This window comes from Babesia bigemina, scaffold Bbigscaff_56274, assembly GCF_000981445.1.
Source record: "Babesia bigemina genome assembly Bbig001, scaffold Bbigscaff_56274".
In the NCBI taxonomy this organism is placed as follows: domain Eukaryota; phylum Apicomplexa; class Aconoidasida; order Piroplasmida; family Babesiidae; genus Babesia; species Babesia bigemina.
The window spans coordinates 1-12,093 of NW_012236940.1; the positions used below are offsets into that span (position 1 = coordinate 1).

General features: G+C 48.8%; 3 protein-coding genes across 3 annotated transcripts; 1 reads left to right on the forward strand and 2 right to left on the reverse strand.

Annotated features, from left to right (window-relative positions):
• Nucleotides 1-1,375: 1,375 nt before the first annotated feature.
• BBBOND_0000280 (hypothetical protein, conserved) lies at nucleotides 1,376-6,448 on the reverse strand (the record flags this gene model as incomplete). Its single annotated transcript, XM_012914875.1, has 1 exon — nucleotides 1,376-6,448. The coding sequence occupies one exon, from the start codon at nucleotides 6,446-6,448 to the stop codon at nucleotides 1,376-1,378; it is 5,073 nt and encodes a 1,690-aa protein (XP_012770329.1).
• Nucleotides 6,449-9,215: 2,767 nt separating this feature from the next.
• Nucleotides 9,216-9,875, forward strand: BBBOND_0000290 (hypothetical protein, conserved; the record flags this gene model as incomplete). The annotated part of the gene is made up of 1 exon (XM_012914876.1): nucleotides 9,216-9,875. One exon carries the CDS (start codon nucleotides 9,216-9,218, stop codon nucleotides 9,873-9,875), a length of 660 nt encoding a protein of 219 aa, XP_012770330.1.
• An 824-nt stretch (nucleotides 9,876-10,699) lies between these two features.
• BBBOND_0000300 (hypothetical protein, conserved) lies at nucleotides 10,700-12,093 on the reverse strand (the record flags this gene model as incomplete). The annotated part of the gene is made up of 1 exon (XM_012914877.1): nucleotides 10,700-12,093. A coding segment is annotated over one exon (1,394 nt), but the record flags the coding sequence as incomplete, so codon positions are not given.

Here is a 12,093-nt window from a genome sequence, read left to right on the forward strand (position 1 = left end):
GGGGCGATGTAGAGTGGGTTAAGGGAGCGATGTAGAGTGGATAAGGGGCGATGTAGAGTGGGTTAAGGGGCGATGTAGAGTGGGTAAGGGAGCGATGTAGAGTGGATAAGGGGCGATGTAGAGTGGGTTAAGGGAGCGATGTAGAGTGGATAAGGGGCGATGTAGAGTGGATTAGGGAGCGATGTAGAGTGGATAAAGGGGCGATGTAGAGTGGGTTAAGGGGCGATGTGGAGTGGATAAAGGGGCGATGTAGAGTGGGTTAGGGAGCGATGTAGGGTGGATAAAGGAGCGATGTAGAGTGGGTTAGGGAGCGATGTAGGGTGGTTAAAGGAGGGATGTAGAGTGGGTAAAGGGGCGATGTAGAGTGGACAAAGGGGCGATGTAGAGTGGGTTAAGGAACGATGTAGAGTGGATAAAGGGGCGATGTAGAGTGGAGAATAATTACCACTTAGGTCAGGTGCTTGGTCACCATGTCATAGCTGCCGTAACCATGTCATCGCTGCCGTGCCCATGTCATCGCTGCCGTGACCATGTCATCGCTGCCGTGACCATGTCATCGCTGCCGTAACCATGTCATCGCTGCCGTGACCATCTCACCGCTGCCGTGAGCATGTCATCACTACCGTCACCATGTCATCGCTGCCGTTACCATGACATCGCTGCCGTGACCATCTCACCGCTGCCGTTACCATGTCATCGCTGCCGTAACCATGTCATCGCTGCCGTGACCATGTCATCGCTGCCGTGACCATCTCATCGCTGCCGTGTCCATGTCATCGCTGCCGTAACCATGTCATCGCTGCCGTGACCATCTCATCGCTGCCGTGACCATATCATCGCTGCCGTGACCATGTCATCGCTGCCGTGTCCATGTCATCGCTGCTGTGTCCATGTCATCGCTGCCGTAACCATGTCATCGCTGCTGTGTCCATGTCATCGCTGCCGTAACCATGTCATCGCTGCCGTGACCATGTCATCGCTGCCGTAACCATGTCATCGCTGCCGTGTCCATGTCATCGCTGCCGTAACCATGTCATCGCTACCGTGACCATGTCATCGCTACCGTGACCATGTCATCGCTGCCGTGACATCAACTTGGTCAGCACGTTTGTCAGCACTTTGGTCAGCACTTTGGTCAGCACCTTGGTCAGCACTTTGGTCAGGTGGTTGGTCAGCACATTGGTCAGCACTTTGGTCAGGTGGTTGGTCAGCACATTGGTCAGCACTTTGGTCAGCATCTTGATAAGCACTTTAGTTAACTACTACACAATCACATACAACGATTAGTGAGTGATACAATAGATTAGACAACAATTCATAAGTTAGGTGAGTAGGTGATGCTAAGTGAGTGTAGAAGGTAAACACGTGAGTACGATTATGGTTGCAGATAAAACACTCTGTTAAGCTTGTTAACACGCGCAGCCGCAAGTAGCGATTGAGCAGCGATGCGATGACTCGAGGGACTATGTAGATGCGATTTGATGTGTAGCAGGTCGAGGCGGATGACCATGATGTGGATGAGGTAGAGGACAGAGAGGAGCCAGAGGGCGACGTTGAGCCAGATGAAGGGGGCGCGGATTTTGAACAGCAGTTCGTCACACTGCTTGAACAACGCGACGAAGTATTTGGAGTCCATAACTCTCTTCAACAGTACGCCAAATTTCGTACATGTTCTTGCGTTAGTTTTTTCATTTAACGCAGCCGCATCACCGAATGCGAATCCACATTTGTAAAGCGTGGCTGAAACACCTTTGCATGATACCAGAGAGTTACACTGACAAGGGTTGTCAAAACTGCCATGGTGGCCCGGCCTGCATCCATCTCCACGCTGGCATCTACGGCATCCCCAGTCCCTGCAGAAAATCTGTTGATATTCTGTAAACAGCGATTTAAGGTAATCGTGAAACGTCCACGGGAGGTATGTCGCCCATGACAGGTAGAGACCAGCGTGTTTGGGAGCAAGCAATGAATATGAGTCACCGCTCAAGGATTGAAGGTACGGGCCACATGGATGACTTGTACATGACTGCGTCATCGAGAGACTGCGCAAGTCGGCCGATATAGGATTATGATTACGATCTTCATGCGCGTCCCGGGTGCTGCCGTACGCATCACGCAGGGCATCGGTGAAGTCACTGCGTTGGTCATGTAGGTTTATCGTGGCCTTAGCGATGGATGCTGAAAATGCATCTTGTATTACATGTGTCTTTGAATTCGACACACCACTATGCCAGCCATTAGTAAGAGATAGCGCGAAGCTGAGATGCTCCGGTAGATTGGACGGCGGCTTGGGAAACAAGCAGGACAACGATGAAGTCAGCTTGTTACCTAGCAATTTGGTCAGCACTTCACATAGCTCTTTGCCCATCCGTGTACTTCCGGAGTAGCCTCTAAATCCGAGAGGGGTGATACAGGGCATTCCGGGCAGGCCCTTGGGACAGTTGCTGCATACCGATTTGCAGCCGATTGATGTAACGTGGTGAGGTAGGTGGCCGGGTAACGTATCACTAAGGTACGACATAAGTGGCGATGTGGGCCTGCAAATCGATCCCTCGTTGGCGTGCTCCTTGCAGGGTTGCCTAGATGACATGATATCCCTGCCGTACTGACATTCGCGCCAACCGGAACATTGCGAATCTAGGCTGCACTGCTGCAACAAATACTTAAGCGGAGGGATAACTCTACGGGTGACCTCGAGCAACATCTGTAGGCAATCGTCTCCCGCGCTAGGGTAATACAAATTTGCGGTGTTGGTGCAGAAGTCAATGCCGTACGTCGCAAACGCGTCTCCGTGACCGACAACTTTGCAGAGGATATCGTACGATGCGGAACACGTGTCAACCACCGCTTGTCGTAAAGCGTCATAAGTTATGTTCGCTGGGTAAGCTTCTATGGATGCGACGCTGATATCCGTTGCGGAGGGGCCGTCGCCGGCATTCGCTTTTTTAGGGTCAACGAATAAGTCAGTGAGAGTCACATCAAGCATAGTTGGGTACACGGCATTATACGTGAGTCCGGAGCACCATACAAGCATTTCGTATACATTACAGGGTTGTCGTGGTTTGCGGCGAATTGGGATGTGGCACACTTCACTGTACTTCTCGACATGATGCAGAAGGCAACTAAGGAGGTCAAATAGATTGAAGTGATCGGGCTTCTTGCTCTCATTCGATTCACACTTACTGAGATGTTTGATTAACGCTGGCTCCGCAACCCCCTGGTCTAGAAGCCTCTCGTAGACGGATTTACCGGTGAAGTGGTACGACGGGTATTTCAGCTCGCCAGTCTTTGAATCTTCATTTTTGGCCACCTGGAATCCGCAGCGCTTGAAGAATTTACCAAGCGGATTTTCTTCGCGTTTCTCATTTTCGTACAGCCTCTGGTCACTCCAGCGACCACCGGTGATACACTCTTTACGCAGTCGATCAATGTCCTCTTGCAGCGTGAAGATGATGGTGAACAGCAGTTTGGCGCAGTTTCGTTGCTCAGTGGCATCGGTCCAATCCAAGACTCTGCCGGAGTACCGATTAATGTACGCCTTGTCGAGCTCGGTGAGCAGCGCACGGATGCCCTCTTTGAGACACTGTGACAGCGCAGTCGTGGGTTCGCCGAATGTCGATGGGTTGAAAGTTTTGAATGTATTCTTCAGTTCATGCAGGTTTTCTTCGAACTTATAGTTGAAGTGCTTCGATGCGTTGAGGCCGTCCAGTAATTTGGTAAGAGCGTCATGTGACGGTTTGATCTTCCTAAAGTCGGATGTGAAATCTGTCTGCGTTTTAACTTCGCGGACAAATGTTCTGTATGCATCAATGAACATATTTGCAGCTCGGCTGACAGGCGATAGTGTGCCTGGAGAGGATGTTTTGGGAATGTTCGCAATGTCCTCGAGCCGATTGTTATACTTGACGAAATGCGATTCCATCTTTGTCATAAAACCTTTCATACCAATAATCAAATCCTTATCAATGGGTTCAAGTAGAGATTGGAATTCCTTCTTCACCCTTTCGGCAAACGATGTGAACAACTCTTTGATAGCGCAAACATACTGCTTGCGGGCAAATGTGGTGAGTGTAGTTTCGGCGTTTTTGATGTCCCCGTGTACCTCTTCTTTGAGCGCTTTGGCGACGTCTGTTTCGGCTTTTGTGAGGAATGCAACTAAATCTTTAGTTTTCGCAATAGGGCCAGTATGCAGTTCATTTTGCAGGTCGCTGAGGTCCTGCTTGATTTTGTTGATGCTGTTTTTCGCGGCGTGAGGTCCTTCACTCAACTCCGCAAAATACACTTTTTTCAATTCATTAAGTTTGCTCTGTAGACCATCCCGATAGCTTCCGGGCCCCGCTAATTTAATAATCTCATTGCACAGTTGGTTGAGTTTGGTGGTAACTTCAGTGACTTTTTCCGTAGCTTTAGTATTGAAGTCGTCGATGGATGACAAGTTGGCTGTCGTTTGCGTTTTCATATCTTCTATCGCGTCGTCTAAATGATCCTTTCTGCACTTTCCTCGGCTGCCTCTGCTGAAAGAATTCGTAAAGTGCGCAAGGGACACACTACCGCGGTTATCCAAAGGCAACTGTTCTTCTAAAATTCCCGTCATGGCTTCGACCGCTTCGTCGACTTCTTCGGCATAGTTGGGTCCGTTATTGGGTAGGCCGCTATTATTTCTCCCAATCGCCATATTGATATTTCTATGTAGGTCACTTGCCGCAGCGAACTCACTGCCCACGTTAGCGAAATGGCATTCGTCAATAAGCTTACCAATTTTTTGAGCAGCGCCTTGTGCACGGCCGATGAGCTGGTGGAGGATGCTGTTAACAGCGTTCTGAAGATCTTCTTGTTCATGGCTTACTCCGACAGATGAGTGCTGAAGTTCGTCATCATTTCCATACTCTTTTTCTATATCACGTATTATTGATGTTACTTCAATAGTTTTGAATCTTATAGCGTTTGTCAGCTGTGTTGCTAAAGAAGAAAGAAAGTTCTTAATGCTATTTAAATTAACACTGACCTCACGGGAATTGGAATGGTTGAGCGTATCAATTCCGGCAATAACAGATTTGAGCCTCACGTCAAGAACTTTTCTAACATGCCTTTTGACATTTACTTTTACGGTAGTTTGTCCATGAGCGCGAAAATAAGAACCAATGTTAGTTTGAGCATACTGTGTTAGAGCCGCATCTACAATTCCCTGGGATTCCAAAATGTCATTCATCCATTCCTTCAAAACCAATTCTTCGAACGTCTTATTTGTAAATTTCGTTGCATACTCCTGCAATGCAGTGACGATCCATTGCAGTCCATTACCAGCGCCTTCTTCTCCTTTGATATCTTTAATTTGTGCTTCAATTGCTTCGATAACCTTTGCGATTTTCTTATCTCCTGCTTGTATTTCGCTGTCTAATCTCCCTTCTTTAACAATATTGCACAGCTTTCCTATCTCATTCTTGACTGCAGTGACTTTAGCCTTAATCGCTTCCCTCACCGTAACCAAATCATCCTTTAGCCCAGTCTCCAACTTAGTAATTTTGTCCTTTGCAATATCCACCCAACCGGAGATATGTTCTGTAACCGCCTTTCCAGCATTGTAAAGCCCTCCAGCATATATGTTAATAAAATTTGTTACTTCTTCAATTTTCTTAGGGAATTTATTTGGGTCATCCCACTTAACCTCCTTCAATACCTCATCAACTTTCTTCAACGATTCCTTGATAACATTATCGGCCTTGGCAATCCAATTCTGCAACGTGTCAATGTGCTGTAGCAGCTCACTGTTTATTTTGGTAAGTTCATTCAATATGACGTTAACCATCTCCTTGACCCGTCTAACAAACGCCTGAATCTGCGCATCAATTTTGCAATCTACGTCCGACGTCAACGTACTAAGTGTAGCGCTTATTTTCTTTTTTGTCTCCTCAAGCGCCTTACTCTCCTTATCCGCCACCTGCTCTAGCCGCTTAATCTCATGGGCCACGTTACTGACGCCGTGTTTCACTCTAAGCTGCAACGAGGAATTTAAGTAGTGAATTGCAATTTTCATGTCTGTTTTTTCAATTTTAGTAGTGAAATTATATGCGTTATTAAACGTGTTATTGAATGTTTTTATCTCGTCTCGAAACATGTTCTTAATCTGCTTCTCCGCCGCCTTGACTTGTTCGACATTCTCATAATCTGTTTCCTGCGACAGTATATTTTGTACCTTGTCTTTAAATGCATCACCCACCTGATTTAACAAGTCTTCAATGGGCTTCTTAACTTTCTCATTGGACTCTCTCACTTCTATGTTGTACCTCTCGATCCCCTGAGTCAGAATGGGAAGAAGCTTAGTGAAACCATCGTGACCTGAGCAAAGATGTTTCTTTATTTCATTACTTACCGAATTTAATGTGTTTTTACCGGCATTGTATGTCTGAGTGTTTTTCACCGCACCAAGCACACCACTCAAAAATCCCATCACCCCGTCACCAAGCCTATCAAGGTCAGAGTACACAATGCCCTGGCCAGTGTAGCCTTTGGAAGTCTTATCGTAACCAAGAAAGGTCTCAAGACCGTCACATAAATTAACAAGGATATTTTCATTATTAGTTTTAGCAAGTGATTCAGTGAATTTCTTAAGCTTATTAGTAAGATCTTCAAGTTGTTTCTCACGCTCAGTAATTTCATCATACGCTTTTTTCTGGGAATCGGAACGCTTAGATTCATGTGATTCAACACATTTTTGTTTAGCATCTTTAAAATGTTTAGAAGAAAAACCATTTGAATTTTCTCCAGATTTTCCAGGTTTTTCAAGTTCATCAATTTTCCTCTGGTAGTACTGGCAAGTGGACTCATTTCCCTTGTATTTAACAGGGCATTCAAGTTTATTTTTTTCGGCTTGGAGGGACTTAGTAGCCTTCTCAATAGCCTCCTCAATCAACTTTTTCAAAGCTTGAGACAACTTGGTAAGACCATCACTGCCACCATTCCCATGCCTAACCTGGATCAACCAGTCTATGGACTCAGTCAGAAGGTAAGGGAAGGGTGACAAGGCACAAGTTATTATTGTGGTTTAAAGAGGTCATAGCGGTAATATGGCGAGGTAATTGGAGGGATGTAGAGTGGGTAAAGGGGCGATGTAGAGTAAGTTAGGGAGCGATGTAGAGTGGGTAAAGGAGCGATGTAGAGTGGGTTAAGGGGCGATGTGGAGTGGATAAAGGGGCGATGTGGAGTGGGTTAGGGAGCGATGTAGAGTGGGTTAGAGAGCGATGTAGAGTGGATAAAGGGGCGATGTAGAGTGGATAAGCGGCGATGTAGAGTGGATAAAGGGGCGATGTAGAGTGCGTTAAGGGGCGATGTGGAGTGGGTAAAGGAGCGATGTAGAGTGGGTAAAGGGGCGATGTAGAGTGGATAAAGGGGCGATGTAGAGTGGGTAGAGGAGCGATGTAGAGTGGGTTAAGGAGCGATGTGGAGTGGGTAAGGGGCGATGTAGAGTGGGTAAAGGAGCGATGTAGAGTGGGTTAAGGAGCGATGTGGAGTGGGTAAGGGGCGATGTAGAGTGGGTTAGGGAGCGATGTGGAGTGGATTAAGGGGCGATGTAGAGTGGATTAGGGAGCGATGTAGAGTGGGTTAAGGGGCGATGTGGAGCGGGTTAAGGAGCGATGCAGAGTGGGTTAAGGGGCGATGTAGAGTGGATAAAGGGGCGATGTGGAGTGGGTTAAGGGGCGATGTAGAGTGTATAAGGAGCGATGTAGAGTGGATAATAATCACCACTTAGGTCATGTCATCGCTGCCGTGACCATGTCGTCGCTGCCGTGACCATGTCGTCGCTGCCGTGACCATGTCATCGCTGCCGTGACCGTGTCATCGCTGCCGTGTCCATGTCATCGCTGCCGTGACCATGTCATCGCTGCCGTGACCATGTCATCGCTGCCGTAACCATGTCATCGCTGCCGTGTCCATGACATCACTGCCGTGTCCATGTCATCGCTGCCGTGACCATGTCATCGCTGCCGTGACCATCAACTTGTTTAGCACTTTGGTCATGTCATTGGTCAGCACTTTGGTCATGGCATTGGTCAGCACATTGGTCGTGGCTTTGGTCATCACTTTGGTCAACACGTTGGTCAGCACCTTGGTCAGCACCTTGGTCGTGGCATTGGTCAGCACCTTGGTCAGGTGCTTGGTCACCACTTTGATCATGGCATTGGTCAACACTTTGGTCATGGCATTGGTCATGGCATTGGTCACCACCTTGGTCAACACATTGATCAGCACTTTGGTCATGGCATTGGTCAGCACCTTGGTCAGCACATTGGTCATGACATTGGTCAGGTGGTAGGTCACCTCACTGCTGATGTGATTAGTCATAAACGCACGCATTATATTGTCTAGACATTAGATGTCAGTTGGCAGTTAAGTTATTCTGCTTAGCTGCGCAGTAGATACCGCACCCTGTGGAACGGCCGGATGCGGAAGTAGATCATGGCGCAGATGACGAGGATGATGACGGCGACGGCGGCGATGATGTAAGGGAAGGACGTTGGGGGAAGATGTCACCTCACTGCTCATGTGCTTGATCATAAACGCGCTCATTACTGTCTATAACATTAGATGTTAGTTGGCAGTTAGGAGATCAGTGGGATTTGGATTACGATGTTTGCGCTAACAAATTGCTGCGATCAGCTGTAAAACGCGATGCAGAAGGGTATCTTGCGTACGAGGAAATCGCGGATGTTGCGGCCCACCGGGAAGCGGAAGATGCACAGGTCGAGCAGGATGATGGCGACAATGATGGCAACGATGACGGCGGCGATGGCTTGGGGGTCAGGGGAAAAAGGTGTGGAGTCTTCTTCAGTAGGGTCTTCGATGGAATCTTCATTACCGCTGGTACGACGTAGTGCACTGTTCTCGGACAGATCACCGGAGGAATCAGGGGGAGGCGGTGGAGGTGGAGGCTGTGGAACGGGGGCACTGCACTCGTCAGGCCGCTCTCTACATTTCCGTTGACAACAGTCACATTTACATTGTAACTCGTTGCCTGCACATTTGGTTATACAATCGAAGGTTTTGCAATTGTAACTTGGATCCTTGTTATTTTGCCGCTTCCAGGTATATGCAAAACACTCATAACAACGGGATAAACTATCCGTATTACATTCTTTGCAACACCAGGGACAGCAGTTACAAACCTGCATATATTTACACTTTTTGTTACACCTAGTGCATGGTTTCCCTGGCCAATAATGAGTCATCTTCCCGCTCTGCTCCCAGTCCCCTCAACCTGCAAACATATCAGTCACCTAAGCACAACTCACCTACAAAAACACGTACCACTGCCGCTCCCAGTCCCCTCACCCTGCGAACATATCAATCACCTAGCAACGCACTCACCGACTGCAACACGTACCACTGCCGCTCCCAGTCCCCTCAACCTGCAAACATATCAGTCACCTATGCAAGCACTCACAAACTGCAACACGTACACTGCCGCTCCCAGTCCCCTCAGCCTGCAGACATATCAATCACTCAAGCAACGCACTCACCAACTGCAACACGTACCACTGCCGCGCCCAGTCCCCTCAACCTGCGAACATGTCAATCACTCAAGCAGCACTCACCAACTGCAACACTACCACTGCCGCTCCCAGTCCCCTCAGCCTGCAAACATATCAATCACTCAAGCTGCACTCACCAACTGCAACACTACCACTGCCGCTCCCAGTCCCCTCAACCTGCAAACATATCAATCACCTAGCAACGCACTCACCAACTGCAACACGTACCACTGCCACTCCCAGTCCCCTCAACCTGCGAACATATCAATCACTCATGCAACGCACTCACCAACTGCAACACGTACCACTGCCGCTACCAGTCCCCTCAGCCTGCAAACATATCAATAACCTAAGCAGCACTCACCAACTGCAACATGACTTACTTAACCCTCACCCCTGTGTCCCCCCAGCCCAGGCCACCGACACCCACGCTGCCCGGGATACCACAGCTGCCCTGACGCGACGCATGTGATCAGCACCAACTGTCACTCTAAATTATTAAATATTCGCAAAGCCATTAAAATTGCAGCGACCCGTGCGCTCAACTCCCACAGTGCAGCAGCACCGTGCTACGAGCTGCGGTATCGGCGCTATGCTGGCTGAGTGTGTCGGCTACGTGCCTAAATGTGATATTAACGATCGCTACATCGCTGCCTATAAATGCTACTTAACCAGGCCAACGCGGATTACGCCACCCTGCCAGTGACTCGCAACACACGACTTAGGACACCCGCCGCGGCCCTCACGACCGCCTACGTTAGCGACCAATCACCCAGCCTCACGTGACACTGACTCAATGGGCAACGCGGACACCTCTCACAGTCAACGCACAGCTCAACGCAACAACCAAATAACGGTTCATTTGCCAGCTTACCACTTTGCCTGGTTGCCAGCTTACCACCTTGCCTGGTTGCCAGCTTAGCACTTTGCCTGGTTGCTAGCTTAGCACTTAGCCTGGTTGCTAGGTTAGCACTTTACCTGGGTGCCAGCTTAGCACTTAGCCTGGTTGCTAGGTTAGCACGTTGCTTGGTCGTTCAGTCATAACCTACGTTAGGTGTGATTTAGTTCACAGGTTGCCGCTAGAGTAATTCGAGACATTAAACTACGTTTGTTATTTAGGCGAGTAGGTGAGATATTACGTGAGTTGATGTGAATTACAAACGTGAATACAATTACGGTTGTAGATACGATATCTTGGCAAGCCTTCCGACTTGCGCTGCCGCCAACAATGATTGAGCAGTTATCCTGTGCGATGACGGTATCCTCAGGTGTGACCTGATGTGGAGCACATCCAGCCTGCCAACCATTACGCAGATGAGGTAGAAGAGGGATAGTGACCAGAGCGCCACGGTCATCCACAGGAACGGTGAGCGGATGGTGAACATGAAATTATCAATGGCTTTGAATAACTGCACAAGATGTGAGTCCTTCTCAAATGACTCCGCGAATACTGTACAGAAATCTCTGCACGTGCGTTTTTTCTCAATGCCTGCACTTCCGTTCAGCCTCTCTGGATCGCCGAGAACGAAGCCGTACTTCGCCAATGTCGGCAGCGTGGAATTGCACTTTACAATGGATTTGCATTTGGGATCGTGATATCGTGGTGGATCATGTTTGGATGTAGTTCTACAATCTTTGATGCACGCCTTTTCATGGCAATTCGATCCCCTGGAACCGCATTTGGAATTGCACTCATCATACAGTTTCTTCAGCAGATCGTAGAACGATGCCGTCAGATAGACAATCCAGGACAGATACTTATCGGCGTGTTCTGACGAGAACGTCTCGTAGATGGTGTGACTGATGGGACGCAGATAAGGACCGCATACGATGGCTTCCCTTGATAAGCATACGAGACTGCCCAGGCTACCATCGGAGTGGCCCTTCTTCAATGCCGAGTGACTAGGGGTAAATAAGTGGTAGACGTTCAGCTCATTATACTGACGTCCGAAATTAGCTGCTTTAACTTTCTCCTCAAATGCCTCTTTCTTGTGTTTGTTACCGTGCATACCCCAGCGATCGGTGAGGTGATGGTAGAAGCTGAACATGTCCGCCAGCGTTTTCGGCGCACTAGGCAAAAGGCAGTTGAGGTAACTGCACAGCCTTGTGAGAGGGGAGTTAGGACGGCCACAGAAATCGTAAAGCACCTCGCATATATTCCGGCCTATCATCGTATGCGACGCGATGGCACTGATGTCAGCGAAGCCCATCGGAGTTCTGCACGGCATACCAGGTGAATTACCACACGTGCTACATGACAGACTCGATCCCCTAGCTATCACCGAATGCGGCAGGTGGCCCTTCAAACCGTCCTCCAAGAACGATTGCAGTGGCGACGTGACGCCGCAGTTGGGATATTGCCCACCCGTTTGGTTGCCACTTTGGTCGTGCCTTTGGTCGCAGTCTTGCTTAGGGCATTGCTTCGTGTTGCACTGCCAGCCGGACCCACCGATGTACCTGCCGTAGTGGCACTCCCTCCAGCCGCTGAGCTGAGTTGTAAGTTGACACTGCTGCATCAGGAAGTACAGCTGGTGGTAGAGGCGCTTGAGCAGGTCGAACAACGTCA